Source organism: Mirounga leonina, unplaced genomic scaffold (assembly GCF_011800145.1).
Source record: "Mirounga leonina isolate KUSES-001 unplaced genomic scaffold, KU_Mleo_1.0 Mir_82, whole genome shotgun sequence".
NCBI lineage: Eukaryota > Metazoa > Chordata > Mammalia > Carnivora > Phocidae > Mirounga > Mirounga leonina.
Window position 1 is genome coordinate 21,383,800 of NW_023270825.1, and position 25,347 is coordinate 21,409,146.

Consider the following 25,347-nt stretch of genomic DNA (forward strand, 5'->3'; position numbering starts at 1 on the left):
AGATGAATGTATTTAATTAATTGAACATTATTTTCTGTACTTTGCTTAAGCTTAGTATCATGTTTCATTAAAAAGTACAAGGAAACTGTAGTTGTATGAAGCAGATATGTTCTCATAGGATTTGTGGAGAAATAATTATTTTAAATCACTGAGAAAGACCGAGGAACCTGTTATTTGGGATTAATGTCCTTTTCTGTGTCTCTGCTTCATTTGGCAAAAAGAAAATGGTAATAGTATATGTAGACAAATTAGGATAGAAAAGACAGAAGGTTTTATTTGTAAAGGAAGAATTATTTGTGACATTGTTATTATAGTGGCCCCTGATATTTTATGTAGCTGATCCCTAACTAATAAAAGGGTTTGAATCAGTTATTAAAGATTATTAATATGTATTTTGCTTGAGTTAAGAAAAATTGACTCACAGATTTTAAGTATATATTCTACTTTCTACCAATCATGACTTTAACAAGTTTTAAATAGTGAGATCCCAATGAGTGATGGCCTGATTTAGCTTCCTGTAGCTATATTTCTGGGCTACCATACTTGTTTTGCTTGGTTTAAGTTCTTTTATTCAGAGACTTCCCTTAGTTCTCCTGACTGTGGAAAATTGATTAGTTGTCCTCTCACTATCAGTTCATAAAACACCTAGATTATACAGAAATGAATGAGTTTATCAAGACATGCAAGAGTATGTCAGGCTAATTTCCCAGTAGAGGTGAGTGGGGCATGGCTTAATTGAGAAGCCGAGAATTTCAGGTGAAATCCTATTAAATCTGTTCTTTTGTTTATACAGTAAAAGCAAAACTTTATAACATCAGTTAGGGGTTAGTGTGGGAAATGGAACTGCTCTAGGTATTTTATGCAATAGTTGTTTATAATAATACTGGCAGATGTGGCCTTGCTTAGGCTTCTAAGAAGGGATAGCACAAAGGGGGATATTCACTATGGAACAAAATAAATTATATCTTTAAGACCTTGCTGGCCAGTAGCAAAAAGCCAAATTAGCAAGTATATTGTCTCTACCTCATTTCCACATTCTAATTCTCTCTATATTGAATTTAATTTGCCCCCCGCCCCCAACCTAGCTTAAGAGAGTCTGAACATTGAGTTTTGTAGCCTCTGTGGAATATAAGAATATATTGGAAGGAGGTAGAGATGGGGCTGACTGCTGTCGGTCAGGTCATAAACCACAGTGCCCTTAACCAGGTTTTCTTTTAGCTGAGCAACATGACTTGCCTTGTATTTTTCATAGCCCTTGAGGCTAGCTTTGTGTCCATAGTTGGCACTCTGAGAATGCTGGTTGAATTCATGTTAATCCTAATGTCACATTTACAAATACGTATCCATACATTAGTAATGTTATATTCAATGTGTAGTTTGGGTTTTTTTTAAAGATTTATTTATTTGAGAGAGTGAGAGAGCCCGTGAGCGTGGGGGGGAGGGGCAGAGGGAGAGAGAGTCTTACGCAGACTCTGTGCTGACCATAGAGCCCAACATGGGGCTCAATCTCATGATCCTGAGATTGCTACCTGAGCCGAAACTAAGTCAGACACTTAACCGACTGCAGCACCCAGGCACCCCTCAATGTGTAGTTTCTTTGCAGGTTTTTGTTTTTAAAGCTTCCTGTCCATTTTAGGTTAGTTAAAACTAAATCATCTATACATGCAATTAACTGGTCATGTGGAACCTAAAATGTTCCAACATGCTGGAAAAGAGTTTAATTTCAATAAATACAAAAAATACTTATTTTTTCCTGTGCTTGAATCAGTCCTCTTTCTCACTGAGATATTTACATCTCATTTTGGATATAATATCCATATTCAGTCAGTGTTTTCATCTTGTGTCTGCTTTAAGGAAGTCATATTTTGGGCTGGGATTAGTCTTTGTTCACAGAGTCAGTATTAAGATAATTAATTGAATTCTGTTTCGAATGGTGTTCTACTTGAGGCTTGTTTGTTACTTACTAACTTTGTCGCCATTTTTGTCCTGATAAAGAATTGAGCTTTATATTTGCCTATACTTTAAATATCATATTTGTTTCAATGTATCATTTTGATAAGGCAGTTGCTACTTTTCACTGTGCTGGGTTTCTAGACACTGTATTGTAAAACAGATCATTCTCTTGTGGTTTGTGTTTATATGAGAAATTTTATAATTAAGAATGGTGCTTCCAACCAAGGAGACTTGGGAACCAGAACATTTATGCTTAAGATGACCTTGTCATCAATGCCAAGATATAAAAACTCTTAATCTTTATAATAATTTAAATTTGTTTTTTTAAATTTTTGATAAAGTGAGTATAATACAAACACGTAAGTTTACAGTATACATGTTTAGTGTACTAAAAAGTATGTGATGTGTACGTCTGTGTATCTATAACTGTTGTACCATATATTTGACATATCTAAAACTCAAAGGCTAGCAATTATAAAAATTAAAAGAAAAATTTATAGTAATTTTTTGTCCTAGAATTTAGAAGAGGCTTTTATCAAACTCTTTGGGAAAATTGACCAAGTGGCTTTTTCTCTCCACTAATTTTTCATTTGTAAATAAAGCCTTTACAAGTGACTGTATTTCCATTTGGCTTGCCCCTAATTTGAGATCATTCTTTTTCAAATATTATAGAATCAAGTTATTTTGAATTCTTACAGAAGACTTTTTGGGAGAGGTGTCTAGTTGATCAGATTCTCTTGTTAATCTTTTCCTTCTTCCCCGTTCTCCTCTCAACCACATTTCCCCTGCCCACACCCACGTTATGAGCACTTTCATCATGGAAGAAGGCACCAAAGGGAAACAGAACAGGAATGCTATGCACACTCTTGCCCTAGTGGTGTTGGCTTCTGAGATTGGCTGGCATGGGCATTCATTTTCTCTCTAGCCATGTTTCTGCCTCTTTCTTCCCCCTGCCTCCCTTTTTTTGCTCTTTGTCTTTATTACTTTCACTAGCAACTGCAAATTATCTTCTTTTGGTTCCCTTAGCTATCACCTAATGGTGTTAGCTCAGGGCTCTTTTCTGACAAAGAATCATTGTTAGAAAACATAAAGATAAGGACAGATGAAGACACTGAAGAATGAAATGTAAGTATAGATTAGGTAGCATAAATTGGGAAGAGAGGCTGAATTTGAAATACAGAAGAAAAAATTGCTCATATATATCACATTTATTAAAAATAACTGTTACGTGTCTGCTGCCTAACCACGCTGTATGGTTCTCTGTAGCAGTAGAATGTGGAACCATGCCGTCTTGTTCGTCTTTGTGTCTCAGCAGCTTGGCTATTGCTGAGTGCAGTTAATGTTTATTGGATTGAATGGAAACATACCTATATTTTCTTCAGAAAGACGGAGACTGATAAGTGGTGTTTTCTTTTTTTCCCCCTAGTCTCTTGAATGCCATAGATCTATTATAAGCCAGCTCGATTGAATTTGATTGCTGAAAATGGAATTCAGATGAGAAAAAAGTTGGTTCTAAAAGTCCATTCCTGCTTTAAAAGGATGATCTTCAATTATTTTTAATGTTGCTATGATATTTTAATATCCTAATGTTAGCATAATGTCCTTTGGTGATTAATCTTTCTCAAGCACATATCTGATCACGTTATTCCCTTGCTGAAAAACTTTCGCAAGCTTAAACTGGATCAGCATTCTCCCACCCTGGTTTCTGACCTTACTTTTTAATCTCTTTTTAGCCCTCTTGAACTTTTACTCCTCATGAACAGCCCTGATGATGGCCCAGTCTGTGGCTCTTGCCCATGCTACTGTTGGTCTTAAATGCCTGTCCTTTATCAGTGACCCAGTCTTTTCTCTTCTTCACACTTGAGTTTGCTCATTGTCTCCTTATTATATGTACCTTTCTTTATGAATTCTTGCTGATCAGAGCAGTTTCTCTTGAATTTACTAACTTAAATTCTGTTTCTACTAGCTAACATTGATGTCACTTCCTTCCTGCTTGATCATATTTGTCCCAATCAATGTTTCTCATACAGTACTTTCCTCAGTGTCTAGCCGGTGTCTTGAACATAGAAGGAGATAAGTAGTCTATACCTGATTTTGTTTTAACCAAGTCAACTCTATTCTGTGATTTTTTTTTTTTCCTCTCAGTTTTATGACGGTTGACAGAATGTTGCAGAAACATCCTGCATCAGAGATTGTATAATTCCTATTTAATATTTCCTCCTATCTCAGGAAAGAACATGGTAACTTACTTAATTATTTAACAGGTTTTTTGGCTAGTATCCAAGTCAGTAATACAGTGAAGTGGAATTAATGTTAGTTTGAATATTAGGGTCCTGTGGCTAGTTCTTTCTCTGCTGTAAACTACTTCCCTTATCTTGGATTGATTGCTTTATCTCCTTGTCTCTCAATTTCCTCATCTTTAAAATATAGACGTTGGATTACCTCTCCAATTTTTTTTTTTAAAAATTTTACTTATTTGAGAGAGAGAAAGCATGCACAAGCAGTGGGGAGGGGCAGAGGGAGACAGAGAAGCAGACTCCCACTGGGCGGGGAGCCCAATGCAGGGCTTGATCTCAGGATACTGGATCATGACCTGAGCTGAAGGCAGACACTTAACTGCTTAACCAACTGAGCCACCAGGTGCCTATCTCTCTAATTTTAATGCTGTTTCTAGTTAGTAATAAACCTTTGCCATTGTTGAGTTCCTAAAATGTGCCAGTCAGTCTTCCAGATGTTTATCTAATTGATTTTGTGTAGGTCATCATTCTTCTGATATGTAGATATTATTGAGTCCTCTTTATAAATTTAGTTACCTTGGCTCACAGATGGTAAGCACTTCTCCTAAGGTTATAGAGTGACAGAGCTGGGATTTGATCTCAAGTCTGTGACTCATGTTCTTTCCATGATATGCTACTGTTTCCCTGGGATGTTGTTTTTGAGTCATTAAAATGTAGCTGTTTTCTCATTACCCTTACAAGTCTCACACAAAGTACATAATACTGTAGATGAAAAATGTTTATTTAAAATAAAGAAAGCTGAATCGTGGATCACTACATCAAAAACTAATAATGTATGGTGACTAACATAACATAATAAAATAAAATTTAAAAAAATCCACATGAGAGACTATGGACTCTGAGAAACAAACTGAGGGTTCTAGAGGGGAGGGGGTAGGGGGATGGGTTAGCCTGGTGATGGGTATTAAAGAGGGCACGTACTGCATGGAGCACTGGGTGTTACACGTAAACAATGAATCATGGAACACTACATCAAAAACTAATGATGTAATGTATGGTGATTAACATAACATAATAAAAAAAAAACATGGGAAAATTAAAAAAAAACACACACACACACAAAATAATAAAAATATTCCAAGTAACCTGGCTTATTTGGGGTCAAGTTTTCATTTTTAAATATCCACTAAGGTGCCCAGTCCTTTGTATGCACTGACTATCAAATAAGAGTAGAGGAGAAATTGTGTTATATTTTAGTGATATCAGTGAACAAATAATCATTGTTGTCACCTCCATAGTAGTCTACTTTTTGTCCTTTAATGGAAACTGTTTCAATGTAGGCTTAGTAATTCTTCATGAATATGAGAAATAGCAAGAAGGCAGGTAGGAAGATTCTCGTATACTAGACGGAACTGGTTTCTTTATTCTGTAAATTTACTCCATTATTCTCCTACCTAGTCCAATTTTTCCACTTTTGTAATTTCAAGTTGGTAAATATTTTTTTTTGTAATCCACATATGTGAAATTATGATCATAGATGTGTGAACAGTTAAAGCTAGAATTTATGTTGGATCCTATCCGTACTACTTTTTTAAAAAAGAATATCTTTTTCATTTTCTATTTTCATTTTAATGCCTTATTCATCTGCCTTATTCATATGAGTAGGCTGTCTGTAGTTATAATTTGAATACAACCACTGCAGTAATTAAAAAGGGATCTAATGGTAGCCAAAGCCAATCAATCTTAAAGGAAGAGAGTTCTTTTCTACCATCTTCTAAATGCATTGTTATAGTGCATTCTTTAAGACATTCTTTTCCTTTCTGTCTATTCTTTGGCCATTTTACTACTGTGAAGAAAGGAGTTAACATAGTAGACCAGAGACCATTTCCTTAGGTCTGCTTCCAAAATAGGCCTTGTTTGGCATCTGGGAACTTTAATGATAATCAAATAAGAAACTTTCCTTGAATGATAAGATGTAGCTCACGGTACCTAGACCTTTTGTACAAAGAATGTGGTTTATGCTGAACACCTGCTTTCCTTCTGGGAGTCTGGATTTTGGTACATATTAGGCAGACAGTAGCTAAGTGACTAACTTCTAATTAAAATTTTGGGCACTGAGTCTCTAATGAGTTTCCCTGGTAGACAGTACCTCACACATGTTGTCAGAATTCAGTGCTGGAAGAATTGAGCACATCCTGTGTCACTACAGGGAGAGGACTCTTGGAAGCTTGTGCCCAGGTTCCATGGGACTGCACCCTATGTTCTCTTCCCTTTGCTGATTTTGCCTTGTATCTTTTCAGTCTAATAAATATTAGCATAAGTATGGCTATATGCTGAATCCAGTGAATCCTTCTAGTTATCAGCAAACTGGAGACCCTCAACACAACTACTCGTTAACATTTTTTCCTACCTGAAGAAAGAGAAAGAGATAAAAGAGAAATGTGTAAAGTTTTAGACTGAGTTGGAGTTTTTATAAACTTTTGGTAAGGTGCTGTGAAAGGGATCAGAACATACCACCCCAAAATGTGCCACTTTGGCATACTGATTATTGTGAGCTGAAGGCACTTGAGAAACGGTAGATGCAGGAAGGGTGCTCTGACCTCTTTTTATACCTAAAGGCGGTCATATTATTTCTCATGAGGAAAAGAGCATTTTTTATCATTGGAGATTGGGAACATTTGGGTTCTACCAGGAAGAGAACATTTTTTTATCATTGGAGATTGGGAGTTGATTCCAAAACGGAATTTACCAGGAAGAGAACATTTTTTTTTATCATTGGAGATTGGGAGTTGATTCCAAAACGGATCTGTATAAAGAAACCTAAAATAACCCTGATCTTCAGTTAGTTTTCGCCATATATTTCCTAGCCACTTTTCCAGTTTCTTATCCCTCAAAGCTTATTAGATCCCTTTTCCTTTTTCTTGTCATTTTTCCATAAATTCTCTGTTAAAAAGGCTTAGAAGCTCTTGGTCCTAACCACTTTGTTTGGTCTTCATTTTCCAACAAAGGCTCCTATATGTATGTAAAAATATTAAATAAAATTTGTGTGCTTTTCTCATGTTAATCTGTCTTTCCCTTAGAAAAACCTAAAAGTTTTTTCCTCCCATATAGCTGGAAGGAATTCTTGGAGAAAAAAGGACATTTCTATGTTTTTGGATGGTTCCTGTCTTTGACAGCACTTATATAATGAGAAATAAATAATAGGCTTGATTAAATGATATGAAATTTAACCACTCTGCTCTAGTGGCTGAGGTAATTTCACACAATTTAACTATAAAATGTTCTTTAGGATAGAAGAGGATCCAAGAATGTATGATAGTAGTAACAGAATTGAAAATCATCCTAATGGAATAAATAAGAAACTTGCTTTTCATTTAGCATTTCATGTAGAACATAGGAAGGTACTAATATTTAGTATATGTGCCTACCTTAAAAGTACTTATGCACAGATTAATGATGTGTTTATTTAGTTGTGTGCTCTCTATAGATGTGTGTGTATGTGTGAAGGATTGTTATGAGGGTTCTGTAATATAATATCTTGATTGATGGTGAAATGTTTATTACGATTAGGTTATTCTGATTGGTTATTTGAGGAAGATGGATTAAAGACAATGTCAAAACAGTGGCTGAATAGGACCTGCCAAGGAATGAATATAGGAAGGAGTTCTATGACAGGTTTTACCTAAAGCCTAATACAGACAAACTGATGGGTGCAAATCAGTGGCAACAGTTTCCAGACCCAGGGCAGTTAGAGGCAGTGTTCATCCAGTTCAAATTCAAACCTGCTTTCCATCAGTAGTCAGAACCACAATTATTTACAAGTAGAACCACATCCTTTTCTATTCATTTATACTTATATACCCAATTAATGCCGTGATGTTTTCAAAGGTTCTTCTAAGTGAGTTATTGTATGTAATATGTTAATATGAAAGCCTGTAATTTTTAAAATGTGAGAATAATGATATTTATGTGCTTAAGCTCTGGCTTACATATGTTAATCATGTGCCTATTCTTGTTGTCCTGTAATTACAGAAGAATAAATAGTGCTGAACTTATTTTCTTCCTGGGTTCAAAAGCTTGCTGGGAATATTTGAAGAATTTTGCATATTTGAGTCCATTATAAATTTGAGACTATCTAACTGTGACCTTATTTCTGTTTGTTAGCTTTTAAACATTTATCTCTTTTTCATTTTCTCTTTTCCTATAGCTGTTATTTCAGACTTTCTCACTATTTAAATATACAATTCCACTTCCATTTCTGTAGTTTTTCAGCAGAGACAGCCTTTACCACCATTTTATTAGTAGGACTATCTTAATTGTTAGGAGTTGGGCATCAGATAAATTCAATTTTTTTGACATGCTAAAGTTAAGATGCCTAGGGGATTCCCAAATATAGGACATCATTATATAATTTGATATTTAAAGGTCTGGAGTTCAGAAAATCAGTTTGGCTTCTGAATTAGAAATCACATATCTTTATCTACCTACATGCTTACTTACTGAAGATATTTTATAGATAGAATGGTGCTTAATACTAGAACCTTATACTGTTATCTGTATTCAAAAGGTAAATGGTGGAAGAAACCCAGGAAAGGAGATTATTAAAGAACAGGAAGAAAAAAGAGAACTAGTGAAGAGAGAGGTATTATGAAAGTCAGGGAAGAAGAGAGACTTAAAAATCAGAAGCGGCCATTGACAGTGTCACATGCTACAAGGAAACTAGGGTAGATTTTTAAAGAGTCCATTGTATTTGGCTGTCGGTGATCTTTGAGTATCTTGATGAGAGCTATTTTAATTGTATGATGGAGTGAAACCAAATCCAATGAATGGGGAAATGAATTAGGAATAAAATTGTGGGGTACCAGGTGTAGACTGCTCTTTCCAGGAGTTTGGCTAATAAGAAGCAGAGTATAGGTTGCTGGTTAGATCATGTTGGATTGATAAAGGTTTTTGTTTGTTTCATTAAAAAAATGATTTCTGTGATTTTTCAAGTATAATTAACACACTGTGCTACAGTAGTTTCAGGTGTAGAACACGATTCAACAATTTCACACATTTATCAGCGCTCATCAAGATAAATGTACTATTAATCTCCTTTATCTGTTTCCCTCCTCATCCCTCCACCCCCTTCTTCTCTGACAACAGCTAGTTCATTCTCTGTGTTTAAGAGTCTGGTATTTTTGTCTCTTTTTTCTTTGTTCATTTGTTCTGTTTCTTAAATTCCATATATGAGTGAAATCATATAGCATTTGTGTTTCTATGACTGACTTATTTCACTTAGCATTATACCCTCTAGGTCCATCCATGTTGTTGCACATGGGAAGATTTCATTCTTTTTTATGGCTGAATAATATTCCATTGCATGTATGTGTGTATGTGTGTGTGTATCACATCTTTATTAATCTGTGAATGGACATTTGGGTTGCTTCTGTATCTTGGCTATTGTAAATAATGCTGCAGTAAACATAGAGTTGCATGTATCCCTTTGAATTAGTGTTTTCATTTTCTTTGGGTAAATGCCAGTCAAGGAGTTACTGGATCATATGATAATTCTGGTTGTAATTTTTTGAGGAACCTCCATACTGTTTCCCACAGTGGCTGCACCAGTTTGCATTCCCTCCAACAGTGCATGAAGGTTCCTTTTTTCCCACATTCTCACCAATACCTTGTAATTTCTTGTGTTTTGTATTTTAGCCATTCTGACAGTACAAAGTGATATCTCATTGTGGTTTTAATTTGCATTTCCCTGCTGATTAATGATGTTGAGCATTTCTTCGTGTGTCTGTTGGCCATCTGTATATCTTCTTTGGAAAAAGGTCTGTTCAGGTTTTCTGTCCATTTTTTAATTGGATTATTGTTTTTTGGTGTTGTGTAAATTCTTCATATATTTTGGATATTAACTCCTTTTTGGATATTTCATTTGCAAATACATTCTACCACTCGGTAGGTTGCCTTTTTGTTTTGTTGATGGTTTCCTTCAGTGTACAAAAGCTTTTTATTTTGGTGTAGGCCTAATAGTTTAATTTTGCTTTTTGTTTTCCTTGCCAAAGGAGACATATTTGGAAAAATTGTTTCTATGACCGATGTCAAAGAAATTACTGCCTATATTTTCCTTTAGGAATTTTATGGTTTCAGATCTCATACTTAGGTCTTTAATCCATTTTGAGTTTATTTTTGCCTATGGTGTAAAAAAGTGGTCCAGTTTCATTCTTTTGTATGTAGCTGTGCTGTTTTTCCAACATCATTAAAGAGACTCTTTTCCCGTTGTGTATTCCTGCCTCCTCTTTCATTGATTAATTGACCATAAAAGCGTGGGCTTATTGTTGGACTCTCTATTCTGTTCTTTTGGTCTTTGTGCCTGTTTCTGTGCCAGTGTCATACTGTTATGATTACTAAGCTTTGTTGTATATTTTGAAATCTGAGACTATGATACCTCTAGCTTTGTTCTTCTTTTTCAGATTGCTTTGACTATTTGGGATCTTTTGTGGTTCCATACAAATTTTAAGATTATTTGTTCTAGTTCTGTGAAAAATGCTTTTGGTATTTCGATAGGGATTGCATGGAAACTGTGGATTGCTTTGGGTAATATGAACATTTTAACAATAATGATTCCTCCAATTCATGAACATGGAATATCTTTCTGTTTGTGTGTATCCTCTTCAATTTGTTTCATTAAGAAAAAATTACTGTGATATTTTTTTTAAAGATGGGAATAGTAGAGAAGAATGATCCAGTAGGAAAAGAGAGGTTCAGTACAAGGAAGAGAGTACATAATTGGTGTAGTGAAGCCCTTGATGGATGTGGAAGGAAATTACAAAGATAGGCTGATTTGTCTAAGAAGGATCAATTCCTTTTCCTCAAAGCCTAGAGAGGAGGATAGACTAGTCATTGGTAAGTTTCAGAATGGTACATTAAGGAAATTTTGGGGATGTCCTGCGTAATAGCTTCAATTTTATTTCTTAAGAAGGAGCTATGTTACGGGGCGCCTGGGTGGCTCAGTCGTTAAGCGTCTGCCTTTGGCTCAGGTCATGATCCCAGGGTCCTGGGATCGAGCCCCGCATCGGGCTCCCTGCTCCGTGGGAAGCCTGCTTCTCTCTCTCTCCCACTCCCCCTGCTTGTGTTCCCTCTCTCACTGTGTCTCTCTCTGTCAAATAAATAAATAAAATCTTTAAAAAAAAAAAAAAAAAAGAAGGAGCTATGTTACATACCAGAAGTGAGTGAACAGATGGTGGGTCTGAGGCAGAACGTTTTAGAAGGGCCACTGTTTGGGCTGGGAAGAGGCATGCAGTAGAACTTCTGGGCACTTGAGAGGTTGCCTCTCCATGTGCCATCACATCAACTGGTACTCCTGTGTGGTTTTCCTTAGAGGACTCAGTAACCTGATACAGGAAAAAGGAAATTTGTTAATTCCCTCAGAGCTGGTGGTTTTGCCATTTAAGTTCAGCTTTAAAAGGAGTTTGAAATGTGAACAAGAGAATGGTTAAAGTGAAAATTAAGGAAGTTAGGTCAAAGAACTTGGACTTAAAGCCAGCAAAAGAAATGTCAAGGCGTGGTCATCTTCCTGACAATGAAGAGCAGATGTATCAGAAGAAAAAGAGTGAGGAAACTGGGCAGATGGGTAGATAAAGCCAAAGGCTTGAGGAGTGGGGAGAAGGAGTGGGAGGAGGGATTAGTGGGGAGAAGGGAGTACTGGGACATACCTCTTGCTTGGTGGCAGTTCTGGGAAAAAAACCACTAAGATAGGACTGTGGGAGTAGGTGACAGAGAGGCATGGAGTTAGGGTCATCTGAGAATCTGGCCGCTTAGCAAAGAGTTGAAAACATGGGCTCTGGAGCCAGACAATCTGGGTCTAAATTCCATTCCCTCACATATTAGGTATGTGATCTTGGGCAAGTTCCAAGAGTTGGTTACACATCACTAAAATTAAGATAGTAATAGTGGGACTGAGTGAGGTCATTCTTATAAAGCATTTGCTCAATCCTTTGCACAACTCAAGTGCTCAGTAAACTTCAGTAGTAATAATAATTATTATTGCTAGCTCCCTCTCATTTAGATCTCAGCTCATATGTCATCTCCTAAGAGAGACCCTCCCCAGCCACACTATAGAATACAGGCCCCTTCAGGTAACTGTCCATCATTTTAGCATCTAGCATTATCTGCTATTGTAATCTAGCAGGTAGTATATCTCCCCAATTTATATTATTATTATTATTATTATTTTTTTGGTATCAAAGCCAGGTCTTAGTAACCATTCTTTAAGCTATGTGCTTAACATGTAGGAAGAGTACCCACTCTCCGAAATGTTTGTTGGAAAAAAAAACATTGGTACATCTCTGCTGATGGAGAAATCACGTGAATGCTGCTGGTTAGTAAAGTTGATTTCTAGCTTCATGGTAGAACTTTTAGATAAGGGCAAAAGGGTAAACCACTACCACTATAGTTGTCTGATTTCATTTTAGAATTTTCCACACAAACAAGTGCACAGTTCTCAATTTACTATTTTGTTTGGGTAGATAAAGGAGTGACTCATCTCTTCCAGGCTGCATTGAATTTAGCAAACTGAGCAAATGCAGACCTGTTGCTCTGAAAATGAAACTTGTTTTCAAGGCATTATTTTTATTTTTTTGCTATAATGTCAAACCATGACTTTAACCATGAAAAAAATTGTATTTAACTTTATTTGAGCCACAGTGCAGGGATAATGGAATCTGGAACTGAACATTCTGCTGAGAGAGTCAGAGGAAGTTGGTAAAGGCTTCCAGTCTTCATTTGTAGGAGCCTTACAACAATGTAGATGATACTTATTGTTTGTCCAGCTCTGGTATCATCGTAGTCCTCTGAACATGGGCTTTTCATGTTACCTTTGTCACCCACGTATTTGGAAAGTAAGGAGGCGCAGCTTATGGGATACATTATTTCTGAATTTGTTACTCCCTTCCAAAACTCTACAAGAGTGGCTTAATGTTAATGATTACAACATTCTTTTATTTGTATAAGCAGTGTCCTCTCATTTTTGAAATTCAAAATAGATCTTTACCAGTTATTTCTCAAATTAAAAATATGTATGAATCATGATGATTTAGTGCAATTTCCAAATATATGTAGACCCATTCTGGGAAACTAGATTTTAAGAGTTCAGATTTGCTTTTCTTAATTATTATGTATTCCAAATAAATTTAAGTTTGTTTAAAAATATATCCTACACTGATTTCATGTAAGCTTGAGTTAGTTCATCAACTTATAACATTAGATTTAGCTGGAAATAACCTATCTACACTTTATTGAGGGTCCTTTTTTTTTTAAAGATTTTATTTATTTGTTTGACAGAGAGACAGTGAGAGAGGAAACATTAAGCGGCGGGGGGCAGGGGGTGAGAGAGGGAGAAGCAGGCTTCCCGCTGAGCAGGGAGCCTGACGCAGGACCCTGGAATCATGACCTGAGCCAAAGGCAGATGCTTAATGACTGAGCCACCCAGGTGCCCCCCCCCGCCCCCGAGAGTCTTTTAAGTGGACTTTCAAATATAGTATTATCTATACTGATGTTTCTATCATCAATGCGCATTTTTATTAGGTATTTTTATTTTATTGTAACAAAATTTTATGTGCTGCCAGAAGGTGAAATATTACGTATGACTGCTGTGATAATCTGACAATTTTTAAAACACTGACATTTTTTTCAGTTGGACAAAGCACTAGATTCTTACTAAAGTAACGCACATTGTTTTTCTCATCAAAAGACCTTCTATTTTGAAGTCTGGAATTGTGATGCCGCCAGCTTTGCTTTGCTTTTTCAACATTCCTCTGGCTATTCGGGGTCTTTTCTGGTTCCATACAAATTTTAGGATTCTTTGTTCCATTTCTTTGAAAAAAGTGGATGGTATTTTGATGGGGATTGCATTGAATGTGTAGATTGCTCTAGGTAGCATTGACATCTTCACAATATTTGTTCTTCCAATCCATGAGCATGGAACGTTTTTCCATTTCTTTGTGTCTTTCTCAATTTCTTTCATGAGTATTTTATAGTTTTCTGAGTACAGATTCTTTGCCTCTTTGGTTAGAGTTATTCCTAGGTATCTTATGATTTTGGGTGCAATTGTAAATGGGATCGACTTCTTAATTTCTCTTTCTTCTGTCTTGTTGTTGGTGTATAGGAATGCCACTGATTTCTGTGCATTGATTTTATATCTTGCCACTTTACTGAATTCCTGTATGAATTCTAGCAATTTTGGGGTGGAGTCTTTGGGGTTTTCCACATAAAGTATCATATCATCTGCAAAGAGTGAGAATTTGACTTCTTCTTTGCCAGTTTGGATGCCTTTTATTTCATTTTGTTGTCTGATTGTTGTGGCTAGGACTTCTAGTACTATGTTGAATAGCAGTAGTGATAATGGACATCCCTGCCGTGTCCCTGACCTTAGGGGGGAAGCTCTCAGTTTTTCCCCATTGAGAATGATATTCGCTGTGGGTTTTTCATAGATGGCTTTTATGATATTGAGGTATGTACCCTCTATCCCTATACTCTGTAGAGTTTTGATCAAGAAAGGATGCTGTACTTTGTCAAATGCTTTTTCTGCATCTATTGAGAGGATCATATGGTTCTTTTTCTTTCTTTTATTAATGTATTGTATCACATTGATTGATTTGCGGTTGTTGAACCAACCTTGCAGCCCAGGAATAAATCCCACTTGGTCGTGGTGAATAATCCTTTTAATGTACTGTTGGATCCTACTGGCTAGTATTTTGGTGAGAATTATTGCATCCATGTTCATCAAGGATATTGGTCTGTAATTCTCCTTTTTGATGGGGTCTTTGTCTGGTTTTGGGATCAAGGTAATGGTGGTCTCATAAAATGAGTTTGGAAGTTTGGATGGAACTGGAGGGTATTATGCTGAGTGAAATAAGTCAATCAGAGAAAGACATGTATCATATGACCTCACTGATATGAGGAATTCTTAATCTCAGGAAACAAACTGAGGGTTGCTGGAGTGGTGGGGGGTGGGAGGGATGTGGTGGCTGGGTGATAGAGATTGGGGAGGGTATGTGCTGTGGTGAGTGCTGTGAATTGTGTAAGACTGTTAAATCACAGACCTGTACCTCTGAAACAAATAATACATTATATGTTAAAAAAAAAAAAAAAAAGATAGCAGGAAGGGAAAAATGAACGGGGGGAATCAGCGGGGGGAGACGAACCATGAGAGACTATGGACTCTGAGAAACAAACTGAGGGTTCTAGAGGGGAGGGGGGTGGGGGGATGGGTTAGCCTGGTGATGGGTATTAAAGAGGGCATGTACTGAATGGAGCACTGGGTGTTATATGCAAACAATCATGGAACACTGCATCAAAAACTAATGATGTAATGTATGGTGATTAACATAATATAATAGTAAAAAAAAAGACCTTCTATTTTGGTGACAGTCAATTGGAAAATATGTATTTTCCCTTTCTTGATAATGAAATAGTCTAAAAAGAGAAAATATTTCTATAAAGAATTATTCCCAACTAATGTGCCTATAAAATACATAGAAAGGGACTCATATCTTCTAGACTGACTACTAATGAAATTTGGTACAGATGATTCCCATTTCAGTGACATTAGAGATTCTTGTTTGATGCTGTTAGACATCCAATTTTGACAAGAACATGTTCCTAATATTTCTCATGCTTTATTCCCAGAATTTAACACATCAGTTGGAGCACAAGGAAAAGGAGCAACTACAGATGTTGGATCAACTTAAGGAGATCCAGAATCACTTTGAGACTTGTGAGGCCAAACATAAGCATGCCGACCTTCAGATCTCAGAGCTGACTCACCATGCTGAGGAAGCAACCAAGCAGGCTGAGCAGTACCTTCTCGAGTTCCAGCAGTCAGAGGCCCTGAGACAGGAGGCAGAGAAGAGGAGAGAAGAGTTGAAACTGAAAGCTCAGGAGTCCATCAGGCAGTGGAAGCTTAAGCATAAGAAGTTAGAGCGAGCATTGGAGAAACAGTCTGAAACTCTTGATCAACTAACAGACAAGAATAATCAGGTATAAAAGCCAAATTCCTAAGGAATGATTTTTGCTGTGACCATTCATTCATCCATCCTTCGAACAAACACTTGAGTGCCATGCTGTGCATGTACTCTATCAAGATGTCCTTGATAGAAGAGTCTTTATGTCTTGGCTATTGCAAGGTAAAAAGTAATTTAGTTTTTTATCTTTTTAAAGTCTTTTTCATAGTTTAACATTCTATGAGTTTTTAGAGTTGGCCCTTAAAAGAGATCCATCCCTCTCCCCCAGTTTAGCTTTTAGTTCCCTAAGTTGAAATTGTTCTTTAATGTTCAGTTGGAAAAAAAATCACGAAGTTTTCCATAATATCACCTGACTTTTCCCCCAGTTGCATGTATTTTAAAATCTTATTTTTAGTATATTTCAACTTAAGTAAGTGTTGGTTGCAAATGAGCATTTAAAAATGCAGTAGTTACTACTGGACCATTTTCTGGCAGCAACTATAATGGGTTTCAGTGAATGAATGACGTTCACAATCTCACTGCCTGAGCAGTATTACCAGGTCACAAGCCTCTTTAAGATTCTGCTTTTGTGCCTTTTGATCGCAACAAAAAGCATTTCACTGATCCATGTATGCATTGCACATCATCTTTTCCCTTGTATAATCAGTTACTTTAAATGGATTTTATGCTCCTGTGTTGATTCTCAACTATATCTTTGGGTTGAATTAAACCTAAATGTTTATAAGATAATAAGCAGGAAAGTCAGGGTTGATTTTTATCCGTGTTTAGTCTTGGTTTATCATTTCTGCTTTGTCATTTGTCACTTGTCAAGAATTCTGAACATTCCAGAAGAATAATCATTTGGATAAGTTGACTTTCTTTCAAAGGAAAACACAATGTAGGGCAGTTACTTTTATAAAATCAATTGTCAGCACTTAAGAGTGACAGATGCTTATTTCAGATGAGCTGTCGTGGAAAAGATGCTTTACCATTTAGATATAAATTTTGTGGACATATAGAGGATGGAGGAAGCGATCACCTTGCACTCATTTTGGACTGCTTTTCAATTTAACCCATCTGACACACACTGGGTGACTAGTTGCCCTGAGGTAAAGCAGTTCTAAAGCTTTCAGACTTGAATCTGAACTGATCTGATCCCAGGAAATTGCTCTACCTTGATTATTCTGTTGTCAGTCTGGGCTGGCAACTGGTTCAATGAGCATGACAGTAGGGGAGGTAGCTAGAAAGAAGGGGGTGGGAGGGATTGATTGATTGAAACCCATCTGGGGATTTTACTTAATTAGAGGAAATTTAGAAGGGTCCATCCATGTCATCAGACAGTATCCTAATCCATGGTGCAGAGTTTTCTAGATGGAGTTTTTTAGAAAATTCAAAATTGTTAAACAATTATTTCTCAGAATGCTCCTGATATAATTATTTTTATCACTTAGCATTGCTAATGATAAGCAAAGAGTAGTTTTAAAGTGATTGCCACAGTTAGGGTAGTATCACAATTATCACAGCAGGCATTGTAATTTCCACTTTAAAAGCCTTAAAAATGAATGCGGCATGTTGCACTTAGAGCAGTGGTTAATCAAGGAAGAAAGGGTAACAGCTATTTCATTGCACATGCAAGTGTCCGGTAAATCCATGAGATGTGGAAATACATTGTAAATAATTTTGGAAACAAGCATCTATATCTTTATGTCTTACTGAATAATACCTCTAAGGAGTATTTAATTCTTAATAAAATCACAAAGCCACCCTAAGGCATTAGGAATACAGCCTACTCTTTTTTTGTTTTGTTTTTGGTTTTTGTTTTTTTGGACTAATTATTTTCAAAAAGTGACTGTAGGGCATATTTGGAAGTATATATTAAAATAAAAATAATACTAATTTCCAAATAAAACACATTATGTTTTGCAGAGTAAATTGTTTAATAAGTAGCCTTGTTGAGCCATTTTCCAGGCTCAAATGATGCAGTTTTGTGTTTTGTCTACTTCCATTTCTCTTTTTCCAGCATAACTTATTTTCTGCTTTAAGATTTGCCACTTAAAAATGTAGTAGAAGGCTAAAGAGTTGTATTCTCTTAAAAATTGCTCTGATTTACTTTTCTTCTGTTTTTTTACATTTTTGGAAGTTTGGTAAGATTATTAGATATATATCCTATTACAAAACTACTTTGTTATCAAATGATATGGATAGCATATCACCACAAATAGCATAACATTGCAGAAAAAACCCAGAAAGATTAGATTGTATACTTTCCTTGAAAGAAAATGGCATGGATGTTTACATCAGGGCATCATGATATGATGTTCTTTAGGGATATGTAGATAAACATATGATGGAAGACCTAAAATTCTGTAGATACAAATAATCTAATCATTAATTGTGATATTTTTGTCTTTATCTTTTTTATTTTTTATTTTTTTCTCTATCTTTTAAAGTGCTATTTGAAGTTATTGGTTCTTATACCTATTTTGAAAATGATAAAGGAAAAAATTTTGAACTTGGATTCTGATCACAATGTATGCTTTTCTGAATATTTCCAAAATCATAGATCTATATTTTAATATGGATGATGGGAATGCTTCTTAGGTTGTTTGTTTTTCTTGCTGAGTTGGCAGAAGAATTGATTTGCCCTGTATTGAGCTTTTTGCTTGACAATATTTGACTTCAAGAATCTTAAATTTCCATCTTTTCTTTTTTTGTATTGCCTTCATGCTGAGGAAAAAGGGAGTATATGTAATATATACTGTCTTTTAAAAGCTGAATTTTCCTGGGGCGCCTGGGTGGCTCAGTTGGTTAAGCCACTGCCTTCGGCTCAGGTCATGATCCTGGAGTCCCGGGATCGAGTCCCACATCGGGCTCCCTGCTCGGCGGGAAGTCTGCTTCTCCCTCTGACCCTCCCCCCTCTCATGTGCTTTCTCTCTCTCATTCTCTCTCTCTCTCAAATAAATAAATAAAATCTTTAAAAAAAAAAAATTTTTAAAAGCTGAATTTTCCAATTTAAAGGTTGAAAAATAAGGATCAGTGCTAAAGTACATTTTAAATGTGTATATGGTTCTGTCCTATGCAATTTTAGAAAGGCTAAAGTACTGATATATTAGAATAATCCAGCAGTCCATCTGCATGTACCTTCATATGCAGAAAAATAACTTTTATTTCTTTTTAAAATTTTTTCTACCTTTTAGTTAATTAAAAAACAAAAACAAGCCCAAAAATCTGTGTGTACTTTGTGGCCAGGCTTTGAGGAGTTGGTTTCTGTTCTTATTATGGTTTTAGACAGTATCATTCTCTGGCTTCACATAGCCATTTTCAATCCTCCCTTCATTATCTTCTCTTACAGCTTTTCTTCTTTGGAAGCTGGGTTTGCTTGGTTAGAACATTCTCTTCTCATTATTCCTGACTTCTACATAATTTTCCATTACGCCTCTATATTTCTCAAGGAGTTTTGCACCTGGCTTCCCCTCAGCCTGTTAAATTACATGTAATTCTTGTCATCTTTGGTGATTACAAAGCTCAAGTCAGCAACCTTAAACTTCAGCATCCTTAAACTTCACTAATTTCCCATTTTACAGTGACCTTCAAGTCACTCAGCAGCTAATTTCTGTGGCTAAAATTTGTCCTCATCTGTAATTTCTCTATGTGAATTCAAATCTTTAGTTCCAAAATTTCAGTCTCTGCTCTTACACATTTCTTTTATTTCCTTTTCCTTTTTTAACCATTACCATCTGATTTTGATCTTTCCACATTCCTCTGGTTGACCAGTCATTTCCTGGAATCCTTTTTTTTCCTGTCAGATTGGACTTTGTGAAAAGCTACTCTGATGACATGCTCACCAGCATCTTTGATTTCTCTCTTCCACCTCACACATCTAACTGGAATCAACCCAACTCTTATTTTTCCCATTTCTGCTCCTGACTAGTACCAGCAAAACTTACCTAGAAACATCAGTTGGCTTCTATAGGGGTCTTGATTATCCCCATCTACTCTCTGCCCCAATCCATTCCATTCCATTCAGAAACTAATGTAGGCCAGTTACCAAGCACATAACCCTGTTCTGAGCAATGAAGAATGAGTTATGAAGTTTGTTGGGGGGAGCTTATGGTAAACATTTACTCACTCCTGAAGAAGATACATAAGAGAGATTTTTCTCCTTCTCTGGTTTTGTCGTATTCGGCTGTGATGCTTGCAGTGGCCGCAGTTGGCTGTCTTGCTATGGTCCTGAGAACGAAGTCTCTCACACAAGAAGGTATTGCCGGGAGGAGTGCCGAGAGCTGGAGCTAGAGCTTTGACACCATGTCTGGAACAGTTCTGCCTGGAATGATATTAAATTACCTTGTAGTTTAAGTCAGCTTGAATTGGAGTTTTCTCTTACTCTGAGCAGAAGATACTCAAGCTGATACGAAACATCAGTTCTCGGAGTAAGGAGCTTTGAGTAAAAGAGCCTAAAATGTAGGATTAACTAAGTAGAGAAATGAAGTGGGGACAGGAGGATCATACATTTCTAAAGGGAAAGTTGACAAACTGTGCTGTTGGAAGTAGTTAGTTGAACCATCAGAAATCCTATCTTGGGGCAGCGATGGTGTGCCTCAGAGTTTTCATACCAGTTACTTAATACTGGTATGAAAACTTTAGGATGTTGGCATGTGTTGTGATCTTACTGCAGCCTTCAGAAAAGTTCCACAAGAGAAAGACAAGTATAGGTTGAAGCCTGCCTGTCTAAAAGCAGAGAGAAATAAATAATAAAAGCAGAGCGCAAGATTTCTTGGGGGGAGGGGGCGGGTAGAGAGACTGAAAATCTGCAATCTATAATCCAAATATACAGGGTCTGATAATTTGGAGTTTTTCAGTGTTGGAATAGCCAAATGATCTGTCCTTGCTGAAGTTAGTCCAAGCAAGAGAGGGAAGTAGGAAACTTAGCTGAAATAAAAATGAGGTGAAAAACAAGCCTGATTTCTCAGGCCCCTTTCAAGTGCTTCTACTTAAGCATTCTTGGCCAGACAAAGGGGATCCAAGCCTATTGTTTTGAGTTCCCTCAAGATAAAACCTATTCGACTGAGGGCCCCTGGGAATGTCCAGGATATTGAGGTGGCAGTTAAGACACTGTCATTTTCAGACTCGGAGACAATGTCTAGACAAAATCTTGGGCTGTGGCTGCTAGCCAAGCAATTAACAAAAAGCCAATAGAACTTACTTAGTTTTTAGTATCTGTATTGCCAAAGAAATAGCAAACTTGACTAACATAGTCTGTGACTGTCCACTCTAAGGCTGCCACCTTTGTCATGAGTTGATGTGATGCTTGGAATACTGAAACCGAGGGCGAAACCTGCAGAATTGTAGAGTAGCAGTGCCTGAGTTTTGAAGGACTCTTCAAGTGCTCCATCTCTGGTGTTCCTGTTATGTCAGAAAAATAAATACGTTTGCTGTTTAAACCAACTTTAGGAAGATAATGTAGTATTTTGTAATCAAAGGTGTTTTACCTGCTAGAGCTTCATCTTGAAAATAAAATCTTTATATTCAGGGCTTCAGGGAAGTCTCTTAACTCCTGGCCAGGGGCCTATGTTATCTGTTCCAAACATCAATCACTGTCTTGAAGCTACCTCTCCTCGTTCTCAGGCCCCTCTTGCATTATCCTTACAGCCAAGACTCGATTCTGTCGGTTTCTGTCTTCTCTAGTATGGTAAGTAGAGTGACCTCCCAGAGATGACTCACCCTAATTCCTGGAGCCTGTGAACATGATGAGATCACTCTCATGGTTATGTTATATGGCAGAGTTGACCTTAAGATAAGGAGATGATCTGGGTGGGCCTGATCTAATCACAGGAATCCTTAAAAGCCTAGAAATTTTTCTGGCTGTTGCGAGAGTGGGAAGTCAGAGGATTTGAAACACAGGAAAGATTCATTGTGGTGTTACTGGCTTCAGAATCTGAGGGGTCCATGAGCCAAGGAGTGTGGGTGGCCTTAGAAGCTCAGAGCAAACCCTGGCCCAAAGCTAGCTAGGAAATAGACACCAGAGTGTTAAGAAGCGCATGGAACTAAATTTTGCCAATGACATGGATGAACTTGGAAGTGGATTCTCCCTCTAAAGCCTCCAAGTAAGAGCACAGGCCAGCTGATACCTTGACTTTAGTCTTAGGAAACTCTGGGCACAATACCTCTCTTGGACTTGGGATCTGTGGAAACAGGGTAACAATAAATGGTATTGTTTTAAGTCATTAAGTTTGTTGGAATTTGTTACACTGCAGTAGAAAAATAATACATCTACCCTTAGACTTACCTATATTTCTAGCCATTTTTCCTGTCTTTCAAAGTAAACTCTATCCTCTGTGGTCCTTAGTCTTTTCAGTCCAGGGACATTGCTTTATCAGTTATACCTGCTCTTCAAAGATCTGATTACTGTCTTACACGAATGCCTCCCTGGGATCCTGGCTTCTCCTTGAACTTGATCCTCTGCCAATTTTTTTTTTTTTCCTCTTTCCCACTAGTCTTCATCACAACCCTATGATACAGGTGCCATTATTATCTTTATAAAGATAAATAATTTCCTTGAGGCCCTAGGGTGACTTATGACTGGACTGAGAATCACATTCAGTTTTCTGTGGTCAGAGCTCAATTGCTTAACCACCTCCTTTTATTATTTCTCATGCTGGCTTCATGCTGTTTTTCCCTGCTAAAACTGACAGGGTTTTGAGGAAATGGTTTCTTTGGAGTGATTGACTCATTGTAGTTTATCTTGAATTGTTTCATACTAAGTATAAAATATAAAGTGTAAAACTGCCTTGTAAGTATTTGCATTTTTACTCGTTATTTCTAATTCTGAAATGAGAATCTTAATTTTCTTTTTTCCGGGTTCAAGCCATGGCAGGCATCCGTAAGCAGAGATGGAGATTGTTCTTGGTGCCAGTGTTGGGGGGAAAGGGGGTGATTCCAGCTTCCTTAGCTGCTGGCTTTTTCATTGCATTGGGAGGTGGTGCGGATGAGAGGGGTAGTTCTGGGCCTCCATCCATCCCTCAGTGTCCACCTTCACCCTGCAGAGAGTCTGGCAAAGGGTGATGGACGTCTGGTCCCTTGACTTTTCTCTTGTGTCCCTTTCCCACCTATCCTAATCTTAATCTCATTTATATCTTTATGGGGTTTCGAGACTCCCAGTTACATACTGGTGTATTTCCTGTCCCTACCGACTCTATTAATAATGATTGATTGTACCAAAACCTTTCTTAGATTGTATCTGCATGCTTCCGTATATTGTCTTCCTTCTCTATTTTGAGGTTTCTCCTTTTTAAAAGTGTGCAATTGAAATGCAAAGAACTGTTATTTTAAGTAACATATTGTTTCAACCTCTGGTAAACTATAATAGGAATCTTTTTCTTTCCCCCTTCTTTTGCTAAATTTTATCCTACATTTAAATAATTATTTATAATCAAGGATTGATATGTGTTGGTGATGAAAATCTGCAACATATTGTTTCAGTGTGGTGCTACATCAGGGTAATTGTATTTTTCTTTTTCTAGCCTAAAAGCTATTTTTCATTAAAAAATGGAAAAAATACAAAATACTATTTTATGGATCTTTCTTCTCCTGTGTATTAAACTTTATTTTCTGACAGTCTCTATGATGGATTTTATAGTTTTGTTTTTTTTTAACCTGGTAGATTCTAAAAGAAAAGGATGAACTGAAAAGCCAGCTTTATACAGCATTACAACAAATAGAGAATCTTCGAAAGGAATTGAACGATGTCTTAACCAAGCGTGCCCTTCAAGAGGAGGAGCTTCACCGTAAGGAGCAGAAACTAAGTGATGTTAAGGCTCATCAAGCTGACCTTGAACTAGAAATCAAGGATTCCCTGGACACTATCCAAAGGCTAGAAAGTGAATTGAAGCATCAGAGTAAGATTCAAAGCCAGATGAAAGTTGAGAAAGCTCACCTGGAAGAAGAAATCACAGAGCTAAAAAAGAGCCAGGCCAGGGACAAAGCCCAACTTCTCGAGATGCAAGAGGCCATCAAGAACTTGAGTGCCATCCGGGCAGATCTCGCTAATAAATTAGCCGAGGAACAGAGAGCCAGGAAGGAGGTGCTTAAGAACCTTGCTGACCTAAAGACACAGGTGAAATCCAGAGATGAAGAAACAGATACAATCATTACACAGTTAAAGCTAGAACGAGACGTTCACCAGAGGGAGCTGGAAGATCTCACATCGTCATTGCAGAGTGTGAAAACGAAACACGAACAGAACATCCAGGAGCTGATGAAGCACTTCAAGAAAGAAAAGAGTGAGGCTGAGAATCATATTAGGACACTGAAGGTACCTGCGCTGAATTATCCTGATGATACTGAAGGAATTTTTCTGGTGGCTCATGAAGTTAATAAAGCGTAAACTTTCAGAGATCATTCTGTATTCCTAAGCACTGAAGGGAAGATAAAACTAACAGTAAAGAGGCTTATTCATGCCTGTTCAGCCAGGTTGAAATGAGTTCTAGCAGCCACCTGGGAGCACCTATTTCAGAGCACTGAAGCTCTTTAAAAAGAATGTTTAGCTATTTTGGGAGTTCAGGAAAGGCAGAGGTGGCAATAAGTCGTGGACCTGAAACGTGCCCTCATTCAACATTTGTGGCCTCCTAAAATATAAAAGGCAAAGACTTGTTAAGGCCATAGAAGTCATAACCACAGTCCTTTATTAATGGTAACTAAAGTGGATCAGCTTATGAGCTGTGTAAACCCAAGGGTTTTGAGATTTACCCTTTCTTTTCCAAATCAAAGTTGGCCTGGGTAAATGCATAACTGAGATCTTGCATTTGGGGAAATGTTTCTAGGGTCTAATGGTATTAGCCTTATCCCCATGCAGGGGAATTATTTTATAACATGATTGTCAGGAGTGTGATAAATCTGTCCCTCCTTCCTGCTTTAGTTTTTTTCTGTATTACTTATCATCATGTGATATAGATTCCATATTATTTATTTTTTAGTCTCCCTTTATTAGAATGAAAACTCCATGAGGACTGGGATTTGAGTCTGTTTTGTTTACACCTATATCTCCAGTACCTAGAACAGTTCCTGGAACACTGTAGATATCCACTGAATAGGTGAATAAGTAGATAAGTCTTCAAGGGTTAATTATAATTTTTTTTCAAATTCCTTGAAATACAACTACCATAAAAATGCTT

At 37.0% G+C, this 25,347-nt stretch overlaps 1 protein-coding gene and 1 long non-coding RNA gene across 2 annotated transcripts in view; one reads left to right on the top strand and one right to left on the bottom strand.

The window, feature by feature from the left end:
- The window catches only part of LOC118002572, a 32,292-nt gene extending 20,317 nt beyond the window's left edge, over positions 1-11,975 (bottom strand). The window contains exons 1-2 of the long non-coding RNA XR_004677069.1: positions 11,891-11,975; positions 11,399-11,569 (exon numbers count right to left, since the gene is read on the bottom strand). This is a non-coding gene — a long non-coding RNA (uncharacterized LOC118002572). The remainder of the gene's footprint in view (positions 1-11,398; positions 11,570-11,890) is intronic.
- Positions 1-25,347, top strand: part of CEP128 (centrosomal protein 128) — a 394,017-nt gene that overhangs the window by 105,454 nt on the left and 263,216 nt on the right. Inside the window, exons 16-17 of the mRNA XM_034993083.1 lie at positions 15,864-16,214; positions 23,838-24,488. Coding sequence (XP_034848974.1) covers positions 15,864-16,214; positions 23,838-24,488 — 1,002 coding nt within the window. The remainder of the gene's footprint in view (positions 1-15,863; positions 16,215-23,837; positions 24,489-25,347) is intronic.